This window comes from Dromiciops gliroides, chromosome 4 (genome assembly GCF_019393635.1).
Source record: "Dromiciops gliroides isolate mDroGli1 chromosome 4, mDroGli1.pri, whole genome shotgun sequence".
Classification (NCBI taxonomy): domain Eukaryota; kingdom Metazoa; phylum Chordata; class Mammalia; order Microbiotheria; family Microbiotheriidae; genus Dromiciops; species Dromiciops gliroides.
The window spans coordinates 399,989,482-400,010,202 of NC_057864.1; the positions used below are offsets into that span (position 1 = coordinate 399,989,482).

The window sequence follows — 20,721 nt, forward strand, 5'->3', positions numbered from 1 at the left end:
ATGAATTGATAAAAGCCACACCTGGCCTGCCCTGAGTGACGTGCTAGTGTACTACTGGTCACTAGGGGGACCACTCTCAGCCAAGCAACTTGAAGGACCTCCCTTTTGGGGGAGGGAGAGGAAAAAAAGGTAAAAGGGGAATGCTAGCTGAGGAGCTCTCTCTTTCCTTTTGGTGAGCTTCCAGCAGACTGGAGAGGAACTGTACAGCTGACTCCCATTGAAACTACAGAACCCCTCCCCCCTTTTCCCTCCAGGAGGCTAACTGTTACTCAATTTCCACACACAAACAGAGGGTCTGGGGCCATGTCGGGCAACCCTAACTGAGGCCCCCGCGGGGCAGGCACCAGCCTGCAGCAGGACTCGTTCCTGCCCAGTCCTTGAGAAGCAAGCAGCTGTTGGACTCCGCAGTGCAGCCAGGGGATCAAAGGCCAGAGCGATGGCCGACAAGGACAAGGATGAGACCTGTCCAGCCCCAGGATCCTCGGATCCGAGTTTAGAGCCCAAGGGGGAGAACGGCTGGTGGCACCTGATCTGCCACCAGCACCAGGAGCTCATCCACCACGTGCAGCAGCAACGAGAAGACTGTGTTGAGTTCAAAAAGCAACAAATTAACAGATGCACTTGAACAAGCCAACCAGCTGTTTAACAGAGTATCCCAAGCAAGAGAAGCAGCCCTAGATGCCCAATTTCTTCTTTTGGCTTCAGACTTGGGTAAAGAAAAAGCAAATACATTGCATTCTGAGATGACCTTATTTGATCCAACATCATATGCTGAAGATTTACTTAAGTATATGGGCCTAAATTGACTTGAAGCACTTGAAGTACAAGAAAGTGATAGTGAGGAAGAACCTCTTCATATTGGATACTTACCTGATAATTCCTGGCTCAGAGTAGGAATAATATCAGTAAAACAATTCAAGAATGCTCCAACATTCCACTTTTTGTTTGGTTCATTCAAGACTGATCCTCCTATGCCAAAGTAATGGAATGAACAGCAAAGAAGAAAAGATAAGCAAGAAGAAGAAAGGGGGTCAGCTAGGTGGTCTAGTGGATAGAGCACCGGCCCTGGAGTCAGAAGTACCTGAGTTCAAATCCAGCCTCAGACACAACACTTACTAGCTGTGTGACCCTGGGCAAGTCACTTAACCCCAATTGCCTCACCAAAAAAAAAAAGAAGAAGAAGAAGAAGAAAGGGCCATGCCTGCTGAGTTGAAAAAAACGGAGGAGTCCCAACAAGAGGCTACAGAAAAGGAGGTAGAAAGGATCTTGGGATTACTGCAGATTTATTTTAGAGAAAAGCCTGAGACTCCCATATCCTTCTTTGACTTTGTGATTGATCCAGATTCTTTTGCACGAACTGTGGAAAACATTTTCCATATTTCCTTCATTGTAAGGGATGGTTTTGAAAGAATAAGGTTTGACCAAGATAAACTGCCAATAATAGAGCCCATTGGGGCAGCTAGGTGGTACAGTGTATAGAGCACCGGCCCTGGAGTCAGGAGTACCTGAGTTCAAATCCGGCCTCAGACACTTAACACTTACTAGCTGTGTGACCCGGGCAAGTCACTTAACCCCAATTGCCTCACTAAAAAAAAAAAAAATTAATTAATAGAGCCCATTACCCAGGGTAACGAAGAAAGTGAACAACAAAGCACCCAAATCAGGCACCAAGATATTATATCACTGAGTTATCAAGACTGGAAGGACATTGTGAGAACTTTTGAAATTTCACAGCCTATGATCTCCCCTTCTTGCTGTAGCAAGTAAAATCCAAGCTTGCTAAGGTGTGTCAAATGAAAACTGGTGCCTTATATGGAAAAAATCACATATCATTTATTGTATTATGAAGTGTGTTTTCCAGAGAATTAGATGTTTAGGGTTTATTTGTTTGTTTGTTTACATATTTTTTATTTTATTGTTTATAAAGCTGCCTTGCTTTCCTATGATTAAAGACATTCACTGCCCCCCCCCCAAAAAAAAAAAAAACAGCGAAAGAAAGAAAGAAACTACAGAGCCCAGGTGGTGAGGCCAGCTCTTCAAGTTAACTGAGCAGAGAGCAAGTTTGGGGTTTGAGTCAGTCTTTGCTAGAGCCAGGGAGCTCATCCATTTTTCTCTTCCTCTATTTCCTTGTCCCTGGCTTTATTAACTTCATCTTTGTTTTAAATTTTATGTCCATTAATAAAACCTGATTTGTTGTGGGAAAGAGGCTGTTCATCTCCTTTCTTATTGGCCTGGGAGAAATCACTAAAAAAGGCAGTTTGGAAGGGAGGAAACTTTGGACCTAGAGGTCTCTTCATTATTTTCTGAACCCCAATATTATGGTGAGCCACCCAATTAACTCTCCCCATAATTAATTTGGCTCCTACAGAGGCAAAAAAGGAGTTAACAGAAAAACCTAAGACCCAAGCTCTAATTTAGATATGAGCTCTAAAAGGGATTCAGACCCCAGTTAATAGATAAATTAAGACTTGAGTCTTAATACAAGTCAGGGCCTAGGTTCTCGTGTACCCATAACAAGAACATACAGAGACAGGTCATAGAGACCTTAACTATAACAATGATACACAATGCTACACTGACAGGGTATAGAAATTCCACTGATAAATGAAGATATTTTTAAACTAAGCATGGGAATCAAAAAGTGACATGCACAGAAAAGGCCAAATATGTCCCCAGATTCACCTTATAACATGTAAACCCTAAAAACACACCTCCATGGAAAAAGGTACTTGCCTCTGGGGTTGACTTAGGACCCCAGGAACTCTAAATTAGGATAAGCCCTCCCCTGTATCTCCCCAAGGTGGAGAATATTATAATGAATAGGACAGGCCCTGCCCTGTACCTCCCTAAGGTGGAGATTATTATAATGAGACTGATAATCAATTTATCCATACTATAAATATAACTATCTTTTCTTTCCCTATTTGAGAGATACCTTTCCACTTTTCTGGTTCTCTCCCTGTGTTCACTCACAGTATTGCAATAAAACTTGGGAAACTGAGTCACTGAATCTTATAATTCTTTTGGGATGACTCATGAACAATTTGACCCAATTCCATCCATCACTCTGACTGTGGAAAGTTCCCTTATTGGGGGAGGATCATCCCCCACTGGTGGTGGCTGGGGGAAGTTGGGTGAGGGGTGGCTCTGGATCTCTCAAGCCATCTCTCTCCCCCTCATGCCACAAAGGCAGCAGTCACACCTAATCTTATGTCCCCAAGGGGTGGGGGAGACTGGTTAGGTATGTCTGTTCTTTGGTTTAGTTTCTCAAGGAGAAGGTTCTTTTGATTTACCCCAGAAAACTTCTGGGGTACGATAGGCCCATAACATTATGGAGCCAGAACTGACAAAATCTAGCAATTGATTTAATATGGGAGGGGGGCAGGGATGAGTGAAAGTAAAAAGATGAAGTTGATTCCTATATTATGAACCTCATAAGAATGAAAGAATGGTAATGTCCTCAACAGAATAGGAAAATTAGTAGGAGGAATGGATTTAGGTAGTGAATGGGATACGGTGGACTTGAGTCAGTTCAGATTCTGAGGATGGGGTCTGGAAAGTACCCAGCCCCCAGTCCCTGTTATTGTGAGATCATTCTGTTCATGTTTCATCCCAGTATTTTGCTTTGCTGAACTTGATGTACACTGGTACCATCCCCCTTCCCTGCCTGCATTCCAAAGCCCCCAGTCCTTGTTATAGTTAGCCATTCCATTGCTACAACACACCCCTTGCTCCCCACCCCCCTTGTTCTATGAGCAAGCAGGAGAACTGTCTCCTGCTAGTGCAGACCCACCCTGATACAACCTCTCCCTTCTTGCATTCCTAAGCCCTAGCTCCCAGTATCAGCTCCTGGTACCATCTCTCCCCCACCCCTTGCACCTCCTTACACAGGTGGAGTGGTTTCACTATTTCCCCCTCCCCTTCACCCCAGCTCTCAGACGTAGCTGAGCATGCATCCATACCATGATCATGAGCTGAACATGCATACTGGGTGAGACAGGATTGGATGTTAGATTGTGAACTCATCCTGTGCATGAGGGGACCCCCCCCTCAAAACTTCCATAAAAACCCAACTCATGAGCTCATTAGCATGCTCCTCATCCCTTGCATGGGGTAGCCCATTCTCATAAGAATGTAATAAATCTGTCTCTGCTTGACTTGGTGGTCTCCTTGAATTATTTGGGTAAACTGAGGCAATTTGTCCCAAACAGTAGAAAGAGATCAGTTTGGGCCTTGAAAGGATATCTAGATAGAGATGACAAACCAGAATTTGGAGATGTGTAAATGGAATTCAGGTGAAAGATGGTGAAGGCTGGAAATGTTGATCAAGGAGTCTTTTGAACAGAGTGGATAGTTGAACTAATGGTTGTTGATCACTGGGAGTGTATGTAGAGAAAGGAACTAGGGGAATGGGGAGCCTACACCTAACCATAGAGAATAGCATGTGGATGATTATCCTGCAAAGGAAACTGAGTAAGACTAATCAGACAGGAAGAGAATCACAAAAGAACAGTGTTAACAAAAACCTAGAGAAGATCCAGAAAAGGAGAGGCAGGGTGGGGAGGGCAGTGTGAAACTGTCATATACTCAGGAGGTTAAGAAGTATAGATTTAGCAATAAAGGAATCACTGGTAACCCTGAAGAGAGAAATTTCAATTGAGTGGTGGGGTTGAAATCCAAACTTCAAGGGGTTGAGAAGTGAGAAAGAGACAGGTACATAGAGTACAGAATCAGGAAGCAATATACCACACACCACCACCATCTCCTGCCCCACCCCCAACCCCCATCCCAAAACAAAACAAAAACTTCTTCCAGGCAGATCTGGAAAACACCATCAGACAAAATCCTGATGGGAATATTGAAGATTTACAGTCTTTTTTTTCTGGATGATGCAAAGCATTCCAGCACTAGGAAAGGCTCTTTGCCAGAACAAGCAGTTCTAATACCATTACAAGGACATACTCAAAGATTAAAGCTAATTGGCTAGCATCATTCAATTCCATTGGTCACCTTGACTTGAGGGTGGTCCATATTAAAATGAGCTCTGCAGATGACATCATGGCCTAATAGAAAGAGACCTCCTGAGGGGCAAAGGTGTGGCTTAGTCCTATGAGTTCACTGAGCTAGTCAAAACAGCCTATCTCCTTTCCTATTGTTTCCTTGCACTCACCCTGAACCAGCTAAAGTTCCTCCTAAGAATTGAGCTCTCTGAAGTGGGAGAAAGGGCTAAAACTGATTGGCAGCCCCTCAAGAAAATTCTTTTTTTTTTTTTTTTTTTTGGTGAGGCAGTTGGGGTTAAGTGACTTGCCTAGGGTCACACAGCTAAGAAGTGTTAAGTGTCTGAGGCTGGATTTGAACTCAGGTCCTCCTAACTCCAGGGCCAGTGCTCTATCCACTGCGCCACCTAGCTGCCCCTAAGAAAATTCATTATTAATAATTATTTTCTCACAGTCTGAAGTGGTTAAAGAAAGGGAAAGTACACAGTGTTAGGTACAAAAATACATCATTCAACAGGGAAATAGGACAGGAGAAAAAGAGGAATTAGTGGGAGGATAGTTTAATTGAGGGAGATTTTTAATTTTACATTTTTTACAAACTTAATTATCAACAAATATTTTAGGATACAAAAGAAGGGAAGAAGATTGTATAAGATACTATGAACTGCTATTATATACAGTTTGCAATTTTTAAAGTAATAGATATTGTTTAACAAGGTACTAATAAATCCCAAGATCTCCTGCACTTCTACATATTTAAACCATATTTATGGATACTCTTCTTTTTTATGTCTAATACTATATACTAACCCACCCTCCTCTAAATTCCACCCAGTACAAGTCCTCTTTTTTAACAAATATTTATTTTCAAGCAAAACAAACCAACACATTAAATATGTATGAAAATACATTCTTCATTCTTTGCTTGTACACCATTACTTCTCTGCCAAGAGGTAGAAGGTATATTCCATCATTAGTCTTTTGAAGTGATAATTGGCCCTTACTATGATCAGAGTTCTAACATTCTTCAAGGTTGTTTCCTCTTATGCTACTATTTTGGTGGTCACAAGGATTTTTCTTCTGGTTCTGTTCAATTCCTATCAGTTATTACAAGCCTTTCTATATTTTTCTGAATCCATCTTATTCATCTTTCATGGCATAATAAAATTCATTTATATTTATATATCACTATTCAGCTATTTCTTAAAAGAATTTTTTTTAAAGGATTGGTGAGATATAAGCACGTTTAAAAGAACCAAGAACCATTGGATGAAGAGAGCTTGAAAATTATGAAGGGAATGATCAAAGGGGTAATCTGTCGGAAAATATAAGGAAAAAATAGGCCCAAGGGCAAAAATAGAGAAATTGATGTTATCAGAAAAGTTTACTTCTTCCTCAAAAACTGGTTCAAGTTAGGGACAAAGACAGGACTGGAAATCAGGTCTACTGAATTTTAGTCCAACAATCAAAGCAGATGTGAACTACTTTGATCCCTCATTTTGGCAAGCAGGTGATTCCTTGTCAACAAAGCTCATGCTCTGTTAAGTCCTGTAAAGGAAATGCTTTTAATGTGATTGGTAACAGGAAGCCTAACAAAATTTGAAAAAGTAGTGCGAGAACCGAGAAAGCATGAGGTGACCTTTCTGAGATTTTGAAGGTCAGATTGGCATCTGGAAGTTATGTCTATTCATAAATTGTCTGTAAGTCATGCCAATCAATGGACCAGCCAATTATCTTGGAGCTGTGTGTGTGGACTGCCCTCTTCCGGTTTGAAAGGGGGCTTCCGGTGGAACTGAGGGACATTCAGTCTCTTAGATAGCTAGGGGAAGGCAGCTTTCTCTCTCTCTCTCTTTGCCAACCCCTAATATACTTTAATAAATGCTTAATGCCCAAAGACTGGTGCTAAAGCTTTTAATTTAAGGTGGCCACACATTAGATTTTTAGACATTGTAGTTAGATTTTTTTTTTGTTTTTTTTTTTGTTTTTTGCAGGGCAATGAGGGTTAAGTGACTTGCCCAGGGTCACACAGCTAGTAAGTGTCAAGTGTCTGAGGCCAGATTTGAACTCAGGTACTCCTGAATCCAGGGCCAGTGCTCTACCACTGCGCCATCTAGCTGCCCCTTGTAGTTAGATTTTTAAACATCGCAGCTGGCGACCAGTAATTTGATTATGGGTTGATGAACTATTTGGTCACTCCTCTCCTAGACTGAAAGCTCCTTGAGAGCAGGATCTGATCTTATTTATCTTTGATGTTCATGATTATACCATGTCATACTATCCTTTGCTGTTGTTTTTGTTTGTCCTTTGTTTTCAAAGGGCACCAGTGACATTATGATGTCTTGACTCACATGGGAATTGGACTTAAGTAAGGCAGTTAGTTGCCTGAAGTTGTTGGCCTTACTCTTTCTTCCAGAGTTGCTGAAGTCAGTGGTAAGACAAAAGTCAAGATGGCCCAGGATGCATCAGATGGCCTTGGTGTCTTACCAATCTCTAAACATTCCACAAAAGGCTTGCTTTAGCCACCTTCATTGACTATTGGAACAAATTATTCTAAGTCACCCATTCCACTGGTGGAAAGTCTTTCCATGCTTGGGGTAGGCATGCTCCTAACTATGGACTTTGAGGCCTGTTGGCTACTCTCAATCTGGTTTAGCCTGTCTGCTAAGACAGTTTATTGGCAGGTGGCTGTGAATGCTACAGCTTCTTGGAGCCACAGGTGAGAGTTGAGTGCCAGGTAGATACCAAAGGTGGATGAGTGGCCCTGAAAAGGTCTCAGTAAACCCTCACACCTGAGGTTCTGGTCCTCCTTGAGTAACCCATACCAATTCCTGGCCATCCAAAGGGATAAACTTTTCTAAATTTGGAAAAATCTTATTCTCATGGTCTGTGGGTATTACCCAGATGTTTAAAATGAGAGAATATTTAGATGCAATTTCACGACTCTCTTGAGGATTGACATAGCAGAACATTAATGGAGTAGTATCAATGTACCAAAAAGATTAGGGAAGAATGGAAGGTTCCTTCTTTTCTTCTGGTACAATGTGCTCCTAGCCCCACCCTCCTTAGTAATTTCATATTAAATAACTGATACTTTATAGCTACGTTCCCGAGTTTTACTATCTCTTGAAATGCCATACATAGCTAACATCTGATACCCTCTAACCATTTGAATGGGGGGTAGGGGTTATAGAAGAAGCTGCCCTCTTCCACCTTGATCGCTAGTACAATATCAATCTTTAAGGGGATCATAGGATTGATGGAACAACTTCCCATTATAGTCTGGGGGGTAGGACATGATTTAATACTGTGGAACCCTAATAGTCAAATGGAGTGAATTGAAGAGTTTGCTTTAGGGTTAGATTTCCTTCCTTATAAACTGACTCCTTTTCCTGATAAAGTTTGCAGTAGGAAGCATTTTACTACTTGTAGGTGGGCATGAGGTATAGCCTAGAGTTCTGGCTAGCACAAAATCATGTGACCTAGTTTGAGTGAAATAATAAGCAGGGTCTTTGTATTTGGTCTCTTGACTTTTCTCCTTGCTTCTTTATGGCCAATAGAATCATGACATCCTAGTACTGTTCCTCTTGTGCCAGCATATATAACATATATATAGAGTACCTTCCTACACCTGTTCCTCACATTATTGAGCTTCTTTTCTTTCTTTTTCTGCTTAAAGCTGACAAGTTCATGTGGCCATGTTTAGGTAAGCCCACCTGGGCCAAGTATAAAGGTATTGGTCCACTACTGATTAAGTATTTCACTTACTCGTTTCATTATGTATTTTATAAACTTAGAACTATTGTTAAACATTCTATTTTATTAGTAACTGTGTATTCATATGTTATTGAATTAATAGTTCATCTAATAGTACAGTTTAGTCACTTTCATTAAATAATTCTACATTGGTATCCTGAATGGTTTAACTCTGCTAGCTGTGTAATTGTGTGCTTGTCTTGCCGCATAGGAAGGCAATGGATTTAGAAGGCCCTTTCAGTCTCTTCAATGTTATGGAAACAATAGAATTTGATGTGTAGTTAGTAAGAATAGCTAGTTAAAATAGGATGGTACTTAATGGGGCCTGGGATGAGTTTTTCCCAGCCTCTACTCTTGTACTGAAGCCTCCCCAAAAGTGGAGAAGTCTCTTCTTCCTGTATTTTCTTCACCATAGCTGACTCCTTCTCCATTCCATAAGAGAAGGTATGTGTGCCCCAAGCACAAAAAGTCCTAGTTATAGCTCTGACTCCTGTCAGTTCTAATCCTTGTCAGTTACCCCTAAGACTACACTATTGTTGTCACCACCACCATTCCCATCATCACATCATCAGTCTTACTTTTTATTTAATTGGTATGAAGAACTCTTAGCATGGAAATTCTCTCTGCTGAACCAGGTAAAAAATTCTTCTATAACTTAGAATTTTAGAGAGTTTCTTGGGGCACTGAAAATCACAAGATTTTTCCAGTCACACAGCAAGTATGTACCAGAAGGAAGACTTGATTCTTAGGCTAACCTACCTACTGAGCAACACTTCCTCTCAGAGTTGAAGATATTCCTGAAGTGGGTGCATGTATTTGAATTCATACTATTCAAATTTATAATTATATAAAGAATGATCATTGGTTCTAGCCAAATGGAAATATGCAGTAAAAATTCAGATAATGCAATGACTTCCGGGAATTGCCATGAATACTAATCAAGACCTAGTTATAAATAAAAGCACCTTGCCTTGTAGTCTATAATCTTTCTGTACTCATGGAAAGTATAAAAGCACACAATTTTTAAGGTCAAATTGATTAAATTTGATATTATGTTTTACCAATCAACTTTTATTTTTCTTCCATTTGAGCTATTCTAAACTTGTGGCTATTTGCAAGTTTATAATATTGCTTAGTATTTAATTTCAAAGAATAAAATACATGAAATGTGCTTTTCTATAAGGATGTTCTATATACATTTTTTATATCTTCACCTGAAAGCTGGGCAAAGCAGATTCCACTTTCATGGTGAGGACTGAAAAAAAAAAAGTATAATGACCGTATTCTTTATTTTATTGAACGTTAGTTTGATATCGAAAGAAGCCTTAATTAAAGCATTTGCCTTTGATTAGATATCAAAGGATAATGCCTCTCAGTGAACACAGTAGGGATACCACAGCTCTTTGGTTTGCTGCCAAATGGCATCCAACAAGAAACAGTGGGGTTTTTAATTGCCCTGAAGCCTGGTGTCTACCCAGGCCTATACCCTTTGTGTCTACAAATTCTAGGCATATGGATTTGGACAGTAATCATGCTGGGAAGTTTCTGGATTCACAGACATTTCAGGGAACTCTCATCAAATGCAGACTGTCTTATGTGGCTGTCAGGAAGGTCAATTAGTTCTTTGGACTCAAGGAATTTTACCCAGCTTAGTGAAATCCAGAGGCTATCAGAATATGAATAAAAACATTATTAAAAGACATTGTCTAGTAATAGCTCATTTTCCATAGACATTATTTGTTGTTCTGTCATTAAATCTTTGTTGAATGTATGAATGCTAAGATAAAGAAAGGGGCTGCTGACAGTTACATATTTTTTGTTTGTTTTATTTTTAAGGGTAACCTCTGATTATTTGACCTTTTTGCAACACCACCCTGCTGTGGAAAAACAAGCATATAATTCCAGAAAACTGGAAGCAAACTAAGTGCCTATCATTTAGGGCCTGGTTATGACATATGAGTGATAAAGAATATCATTGTGTCATGTAGAATGATGAATATGAGGGACTTAGGGAAACATAGGAAGATGTGTATGAACTGATACAAAGCAAAGAAATCAGAACCAAGAGAACAATATACACATGGACTGCAGAAATGTAAATGAAGACAAAACTGGAAGAGAACAGAATTGAGTTCAAACGCAACAACCATGTTGATTTCAAATTATTGGTCTTGTAGGACACTTTTTTCCTCTTGGTTGAGGTATAATAGACTATGGATAAAGAATGTTCCATACTCAAAGTTACTCTTTCAGATGGTTTTGCTTAACTTTGAAAATTAATTATAAGGGGTGTTACTGGAAATTCAAAGCTAAATGCAGCAAGAAAACTTGTTTTTAAAAGGAACTCTATGAACCTAAGTCAAAATGGATTAAGGTAAAACAATTTAATGGCAATCTGATTAGGCACTCGAGTATATAGTTAGGCATCATTATGCTTTATAGGCTTCTATAAACTTCTAGCAATTTCAGGACAATGTTTGAGGACTAGATAACATTAAAGAAATATTAAAAAGTAATTTAGAAACATTTGTCTTCTCCTTTCTAATTTTCCTTCCTTAATCTCATTTTCTTATTTTTCCCAATCCCAATACTCTAACTCATTCATTCATTATTCACCTACTATGTGTGTGCAAGGTAAGATATATATTCTTCTCCAACAAAACATTCTTTCCACCCTGTTTCTTTGATACAAACCAGAAAATTGCAACTTACTTACTGTACTTACAACACACGGAAATATCTATTTTGAAAGTGAAAAGATCTTTTAAGTTACCATTTTATATTGTCTCCAAAGGAAATTCATTTTGAATATTGATGGAACCTCTGAACAAATTGATCATACAGCTTTGGAGCAGAGCTGCATAGATATTCAATCTCTTTTATTAAATTTGTGACATTCAATTGAGCATAAATTCCTATTTATAGGCTTTTTACCAAGAATATATTATACTAGGGGCAGCTAGGTAGCACAGTGGATAAATCACCAGCTTTGGAAATTCAGGAGGACCTAAATTCAAATTTGGCCTCAGAAACTTGATACTTACTAGCTGTGTGACTGTGGGCAAGTTACTTAACCCCCATTGCCCTGTAAAAAAAAACAAAAAAAACAATTTAGTAACTTTTGGGGGCAGCTAGGTGGCGTAGTGGATAAAGCACCAGCTCTGGGTTCAGGAAAAACTGAGTTCAAATCCAGCCTCAGACACTTGACACTTACTAGCTGTGTGACTCTGGGCAAGTAACTTAACCCTCATTGCCCCACAAAAAACAAACAAACAACAACAACAAAAACAAATTGAGGACTTTCCTGAGTAAATTGTGTTAAGGGAGAATGCATTAAATATTTGAGGGACTTGAAAAAAATCATAGCTTTCTTAAAGGTTATATATACTTAGATACTAGTTTATATTAATTGCTATTTTAATGGATCTGTTCATCTCTTTAAAAGTAAGTTTTCTTAAGAACCTTTTCTAGAGAAAACCTCTAGTAATCTAGTTATTCTTGAAAGTAGAAATTGTATCTCTTTAATTTGCATATGAGTGAAAAGGATTTCTCTTTTCCTCCATTCCATCTATGGGAACATTTTTAATCTTTGATGATAGTAACTTATGCACAAGTTTCTAGATTTCCTTCAAGGATTAGTAGTGAAGATTAAAAGTTTTGAAGCTCTTTCCTCAGTCTGAAGTTTGGGGAGTTTTTTGACTGTTTTCTCTCACACCCTAGCTAATGTGGGAATGTTTTCCATGACTACTTATGTATAACTTATTTTGAAATGCTTGAGTTCTAGTGGGTGGGGGGTGGGAATGGAGGAGGAAGAAGTTGAAACACAATTTTTAAAAAAAATCAATGTTAAAATTTGTTTTTACATATATTTTGGAAAATAAAATTCTATTCAATAATAAAAGTTTCGAAGCTCTTAGGGTCCAGAATTAAATGTTCCTCAGTCAGTTTTTAAAATGTGCTGTTTAAGTTATGGATTAGCGATTTTTAAAAATTGTTTTAAATTTGTAACATTTTAAGGGGAGAATAGAAGTAAATGTTATCATTGCTTGCCCTAAAATCTATTCTGTATAAATTGGCCAGGTTATCTTTAGGCAATGTGTTTTTCTTCACAGTGACCCTGCTATGAAGCAGTTTCTGCTGTACTTGGATGAGTCAAATGCCCTAGGGAAGAAATTCATCATACAAGATATAGATGACACCCATGTCTTTGTACTGGCAGAGCTGGTTAACTTCCTCCAGGAGCGAGTTGGAGAGTTAATGGACCAGAACTCTTTTCCTATTACACAGAAATGAAAGAAATGGGACTTAATCTATCTCAGAAACTCTGAAATTGTAAACAACAAACAAAAAACCAAGATTTTTTCCATCTAGCATTTTATGAGACTGATTACATAATTAGGCATTTATGTAGCAATGGTTATTGCATAAATGCATGTCCTCAGACTAAATGTTCCTAAATTGTTTGGTTCTGTTCAATCCATAAACAACATGAATAAAAAACTTTACTAGATTTCCCTTTGATTTGAATTTTGTTTGCGTACTACAATAGAAATTTAAGTGTATTACTGTTTTTATAGAATTTTAAAAATAAAGAGTGGAGGCTAATATAATATGCTTCTGAATTATTCTTCTGACCTAAATGTTTATTTTTTCCAACTTTTGTTATAAAACATTTCATTAATAATTATGGTAGTGAGGGGCAGCTAGGTGGCACAGTGAATAGAGCACTGGCCCTGGATTCAGGAGTACCTGAGTTCAAATCCGGCCTTAGACACTTAACACTTACTAGCTGTGTGACCCTGGGCAAGTCACTTAACCCCAATTGCCTCACTAAAAAAAAAAAAAATTATGGTAGTGAGGTGGGAGACTTCAGAAATGTTGTCTTCTGATTTCTGTAACTATTTTTAAAAAATTTTATAACCTATGTGAGAACTACCAACTGAAAAGGATTGGTAGGAGACCATGGAGAAGAGAGATCCATGTAGAATTTACTTCTCCATCACTGCTTAACAAGTCCTATGGTAGCTAGGATCAATCAGATAAGGAAGATTTATGCTGCTTTGTGACAACTGCCAGGCAAGCATCCTCCTGTTGGTCTAAACCATTAAGGTTAAACAAACTTGTGCAAATAGGTTTTTAAAACTTGCCATATCAGTTACCTGTGCAATAGTCTTTATATGACTTATGAGAATTAAAATAGGTTAAAGCAGAGGGTGGAAACCATATTGAAAGAGAAGTACTAATAAAGTAAAAAAAAAAATGAGGTATATGACTTTTAAAAAATAACTGCCTGAACAAAGGAGCTTTGAAGTTCAAGGTTACAAATACAGACCTCTCTGCAGGAGCAGAAACATGGAAACAGAAATATTTGATTTGGGTTCTGTCCTTTGTGTAAAGATTGGTGTCCTAAGAACCTAAGTTCATGTAGCAGAAATAATGGCTTTGATAAAGCTTGTATGAGACTACTGCATGTTCCAAACATACCCAGCTCCATGCAGTATATCTCTCCTAAGCAAAAGCATAATAGGCTTTATGAAAGAGGAAGTGCCAGTTGCATTTCTTTCTGAACTCATTATGTAGCCTCAAAAATTATGAAGTTAGGAATGTTCCTGGTTCCCTAGGAATAAATCACCAAACTTAGTCATTCACATGCCAAGCCAAGAATACTTACACTGCTATGATAGCTTTTAAAATAGACTACCTTCCAGGATTTTGCGCTTCAAAATATTAAAATTATATAGAGGAAAATATGCCAAATGGTAACTGAGTAGTTTTCTTATACAAGGAAATCCATATTGTGAACAGATAAAATTTGTGTTTTGAGCAAAGAACTTATGGTAAGGCAGATACCACCAAGAATATATTCCTTTCAGAAATACATTTGTACTTTGTTCTAACAAATTATATTGATAAATAGTTTAGGAATTGTTGATTGCCATGGACCAAGGAAATTACATTAAATAATTTTCAAAGAGATGGAAATAAAGTTTGGGGTCTTTTTTTCTATTTAAGTAATCCATAATCTAAAATCAAACCCTTACCAGGTTTCAGTCAGGGAAAAGTGTGCTGGCTTTGTAGGAAAATTTTAAGAATTCTGAATATGCATCATATTTTATGTAACAATGTGTTCTGAGAAATCAGCTTTAGGGTGCCTGCTGAATGCTAGTGACAGCCACGATACTAGGAATGTCAATCTGTAACAACAGTGATTCTATTTTGAATGTATTACAATGTTGATTACAACTTTTCTGTGAGGTGGCTTAATATATACTACTTACTTCCTGCATGACTTTGGGCTAGTCACTTTGCCTCACTAGGCCTAGGCTTGGCCTTGGTTTCATCCTTTGTAAAATGAAGAGGTTGTATTTAGATGATTTCTAAGAACTTCAGACCTTTTGATCTGGGAAGCAGTGTGATATACTGAACAGATTTGTAGTCAGAGAATCTGGATTCAAATTCCAGCTCTGATACTTACTGCCTATTCAAGTGTGAACAAGTCTTTTCTATGCCTCTGAATACTTGACTACCTCCAAATCTATGATCATATATGCTTTATAATTACAATTTAAATATCTCCTCCACATCCTTGAGTAAAATGCAACTTGTGACATTTAAAAACTTCAAGTGACATAGTTTCTGGGTAATTAGTCATTTTTTTAATGCTAGACAAAAGAGGTCAGTGGCAATCAACTCTGGTTAACAAATTATGAGAGAGAATGACTTACTATATATATATATATATATATATATAATATAATTTAGAATAAAGTATTCCATGATTTAGAGCCATGCATTATCAATTATTTGTTTTGGCAGGGCAATGGGGGTTAAGTGATTTGCCCAGGGTCACACAGTCAAGTATCTGAGTCTGGTTTTGAACTCAGGTCCTTCTGAATCCAGGGCCAATGCTTTATCCACTGTGCCACCTAGCTGTCCCACATTATCAATTATTAAAAATATGAGTCTTTGTTAAGAACTATGCTATTTCCCAAACTCAATAAACCCACTCTTTTTCAATTCTCATTTAATTCACTGTCCACTGACATTATTTGTCATATATTAAGTGTGTATATTTACAAACATACAAATCAATATATTACTATCTGTATATAATATCGGTAAGGGCCTAAAATTCTAGCTGTGATGTCTAAAATCTAATGAGTGGTCGCCTTAAATTAGAAGCTTTAGCAAGAGTTTAGACTTTTAAGTATTTCTTTTTTGTTGTTGTTGTTTTTGTTTTTTATTTTGGTGAGGCAATTGGGGTTAAGTGACTTGCCCAGGGTCACACAGCTAGTAAGTGTTAAGTGTCTGAGGCCAGATTTGAACTCAGGTCCTCCTGACTCCAGAGCCCGTGCTCTATCCACTGCACCACCTAGCTGCCCCTTAAGTATTTCTTAAAGTGCATTAGAATTTAGTGGAGAGAGAGAGGTAAAACAGCCTTCTTCTAACTATCTCTATGAGCCAGCCTCTGACCTCCCACCAAGCCTAAGTCCAAAACCGAAAGGGTACCGCTTCCTTTGCAGCTTCCCCCAGAAGCCTCCTGTGAAACAGGTATAAGGGGCTAAAATTCTAGCTATACTGTCTAAAATATCTAATGAGTGGTCGCCAATAAATTATAAGCTTTAGCAAGAGTTTAGACTTTTAAGCATTTATTTAGGAGAATAAGAATTTGGTGGAGAGAAAGAGAGGCCTAGATTCATCTATCTATCAAAGGGAGAGTGCATTTTTAGCTCCACTCTCCACCAGAGTCGAGATGAAAGAGAGCCAGAGCAAGCCTCGCCCCTTCTTCCTCCCACAAACACATCACTTCCTGACCCAAAGAAAAGCCACATGGCTTGCCCTCAGGTACCTTCTCCTCATGTCAGAGCTTTCCTACTATAAGTCTCCAGCAGGTGGCATCATTCCAATCGTTACACAGAAAACAAGGCTGTCCACAAACAGCTCCAAGCTAATTGGCTGGTAATAGTGATTGACAGGACCCATGGGTGGCAGACATCACTTCCAGACGCCAAAGTCACATGGTTTCTTTTCATGGCAGAGCTTCCCTGTAATATCTTTCTCAGCAGGTTGGTAGCGCTCTAATTCTCATATATATTTGTGTAGTCTATGTATATGCTATACTATATACATAGTATCTATATGTATGTATATAGAGATTGATGAATAGAACCTGTTTTCTATCCAGATATTTACCTAGACAGTAAGCATTCTTCATCCACTTTTTTACTGTGTGAATAGTTAGACCAAATTTTCTTGAGTGACTGTAAATCTCAGGTGCCTCTCTAGTGTGAAAAATCTAACTGTGATGTCTAAAAATCTAATTGTGGTCGCCTTAAATTAGACGTTTTAGCACCAGTCTTTGGGCATTAAGCATTTATTAAAGTATATCAGGGGTTAACAGAGAGAGGAATAGCTGCCTTCACCTAACTATCCCAGAGAGTGAATGCCCTCAGTTCCCACCAGAAATCCCTTGTTAAACCAGAAGAGGGCAGTCCATATACACAGCTCTAAGCTAATTGGCTGGTCCATTGATTGATATGACTTACAGGCAGTAGACATAATTTCTGGATGCCAATCTAACCTTTGAAATCTCAGAAAGGTCACCTCATGCTTTCTCCTCAGGGCAGAGCTGCCCTGGTTCTCACAATGTCTTTCTCAGCAGGGTGGTGGCACTCTGATTGTCATACTAGTGTACCCAGTTCAGCTGCAGAAATACCTGATGGTTCTAATTCAGTTTCTTAGTAATTAGTGGTCTTTTTACATGTTTTTTTACAGCACAGATAAAATCAGCTGATTTTGAGATTCTAAATGTTTTCTCTGCTTAGAAATATAAAAGAAATTTAAAGTGGAAGACAATTAAAAAGCAAGAAACTTTTGTATCAAGTCATGCTACTGAAATATCACTTGCCCATAAAGGCAGAAATGTGATGTGAGCAATATCATTGCATTGATTTGGGTGGAGGCTAGACCCCTATGCATCTTTGAAATGTTGCCAAATATAGAACATACAAATATGTTTTTGTTTTTGTTTTTTTTAGTGAGGCAATTGGGGTTAAGTGACTTGCCCAGGGTCACACAGCTAGTAAGCATTAAGTGTCTGAGGCCGGATTTGAACTCAGGTACTCCTGACTCCAGGGCCAGTGCTCTATCCACTGAGCCATCTAGCTGCCCCCAAATATGTTTTTAAATAACTATATAATATACAGGCTAAGAAAGAACTGGAATTTAAGAACACCTTGAAATATTAAGCTGTGCCAGTTGACACAGCACTTCTGCACATACTAGAGATAGGGTGAAAATTTTTATTTCAAAGTAAAATTATATCTGTAATCATATTTAAAGCTTATTTGCTCAGCTAGGAGAAATTATAGTATTTTTTTAAAATTCTTGGATTAATTGATGCACCTGATACTTCTAAAGTTAAGAGAAAAATGTATAAGTATTTTTACTTTATAGATGGAAGAAATGGAATGTGGGAGGGTAATTTTCCCAAGGTCAAACAGGTAGTAAGTAGCTGAGTCTAGGTCTTTGATTCTAAAACCAGTGCCATTTCTATTGCATCACCTGGCAATGTTAAATTTCTTTGTTTGTTTTTGGTGAGGCAACTGGGGTTAAGTGACTTGCCCAGGATCACACAGCTAGTAAGTTGTCATGTGTCTGAGGCCAGATTTGAACTCAGGTCCTCCTGACTCCAAGACTGGTGCTCTATCCACTGCGCCACCTAGCTGTCAGTGTTAAATTTCTTAAAGCTTGGCAACTTGGACAACATTTACAACTTGACAACATTTACAATAAAAATTTTAAATATAGCAAATTTGAATTGTTTCTGATACAATTTTCATATCAAATACAATTATTGTATAAAAAAAACAAGTTTCTAAATTTTTTTCTTTCTAAACTAGTGGCTATAACACTTGTAATTTCAATACTTCCATAGTTCTGTGATCTCATCAATGTAGATCCTATTAACTGAGTTAATTTTGACCCTTCTCACCCCAAGTTCTTTTTATTCAAGTCCTATCATAAACATTCCACAGGGGATCTATTGTTTGTGCTTTGTTCTCAAAGAGGACCAATGACTTGTGGAGTGGATTGGGTTTAAGTGAGGCAGAATTGCACAAAGTCATCAGCCTCTCTCCTCCTGAGTCACTCAAGTCCAGCTGCAAGACAAAGGTCAAGATGACTGGCAATGGCAAGGATGCAGTGGGTAATCTTGACCTTTCTAAATTAAGGTCTTGAGGTAGAGAGAGGTGGGTGGAGCCAAGATGGCAGAGGAAAGGCAGTGAGCTTTCAAACTCATGACAGATCACTCCAAAAAAACATCCAAATAACGCCATAGGAAAATGCCCGGAGCAGCAAAACTCATAGAAGAATGTGCTGAAATCATCTTCTAAACAAGAACGTCTTGGAAGGACAGAAGGAGGGAACTGCTGTGCTGATACAGGAGTCAAGCCCAACGCCACAGTCACCCTGACACAGATCCAGTCCCAGGAAGGCCTCACCAAAGAAGGAGAACCCCAGAGCCTCTGAATCAGCTGACACGCCAGTGTTGTCTGGAACTAAGCTCACAGTCCAGTGAGAGGGCTGAGCCCTGGGTAGGGGGGAGACTATGCTGGTGCTGAGGCAGAACTTGGGTTTTTCACCCCTGCTGAGAACCAGGAGGTAGGCTTGAGTAGCAGTAGCCCAGGTTGGGGAGGGGCACAGGCTCATCAGAGCGAACAACCACAACACACAAAGCTGGTTGATTAGCAAGTTGGTCTGGGGTCATCTAGGACCAGGGAACAGGCCAGGTGAGTGAAGAACCTGACTCTCCTTAAATCATACCACCTGGGACTTCTGAAGCTTGGGATACTGCAGCCTGGAAACAGTGCCCCCACTTTAAGGAGCTAAAAGTCAAGTAAAAGAAAGGCAAGATGAGTCGACAGAGAAAGGTGAGGACCATAGAAAGTTTCTTCAGTAACAAGGAAGACCAAGGAGCACCCTCAGAGGAAGATGTCAACATCAGGGCCCCTATATCTAAAGCTTCCAAGAAAAATATGAATTGGTCTCAGGCCATAGAGGTGCTCAAAAAGGACTTTGAAGATAAAATTAGAGAGGTAGAGGAAAAAATGGAAAGAGAAATGAGGGTGATGCAGGAAAGACATGAGAAAAAAGTCAACAGCTTGAAAAGTCAAATTGGCCAAATGGAAAAGGAGGTACAAAAGCTCTCTGATGAAAATAATTGCCTAAGAATGAGGATTGAACAAATGGAAGCCAGTGACTTTATGAGAAACCAAGACACAATAAAGCAAATCCAAATGAATTTTTAAAAATAGAGGGCAATGTGAAATATCTTCTTGGAAAAACTGCTGACCTGGAAAATAGGTCCAGGAGAGATGATATGATAATTATTGATCTACCTGAAAACCATGATCAAGAAAAGAGCTTAGACATCATCTTCCAAGATATTCTCACAGAAAATTGCCCTGAAATTCTAGAAGCAGAAGGTAAAATAGAAATTGAAAGAATCCACCGATCACCTTCAGAAAGAGATCCCAAAAGGAAAACTTCTAGGAATATTATAGCCAAATTCCAGAGTTCTCAGGTCAAGGAGAAAGCTGCCAGAAAGAAAGAATTCAAGTACTGTGGAGCCCCAGTCAGGATAGCACAAGATCTAGCAGCTTCTACATTAAAGGACCAGAGGGCATGGAATATGATATTCCAGAGGGCAAAGGAAATGGCATTACAACCAAGAATCACCTACCCAGCAAAACTCAGCATAATCTTTCAGTGGAAAAAATGGGACTTTAATGAAAAAGAAGACTTTCAGATATGTGTGATGAAAAGTCCTGAACTGAATGGCAAATTTGACTTCCAAATATAAGACCCTAGAGAACCATAAAAAATTGGAGCTGGGGGACATGCCTGGGGTTATACGGTGGGCAACTGTCTTGTGTCTGAGGCTGGGTTTTGGCTGGGATCCCCCTGGGTC

At 38.8% G+C, this 20,721-nt stretch overlaps 1 protein-coding gene across 1 annotated transcript; it reads left to right on the forward strand.

The window, feature by feature from the left end:
* Positions 1-436: 436 nt before the first annotated feature.
* On the forward strand, positions 437-1,789 carry LOC122755164 (non-structural maintenance of chromosomes element 4 homolog A-like). Its single transcript, XM_044003506.1, is given in 4 exon segments — positions 437-583; positions 585-978; positions 1,145-1,455; positions 1,627-1,789. Coding segments are annotated over 4 exon segments (993 nt in total). The 3' UTR covers positions 1,768-1,789.
* Positions 1,790-20,721: the final 18,932 nt, after the last annotated feature.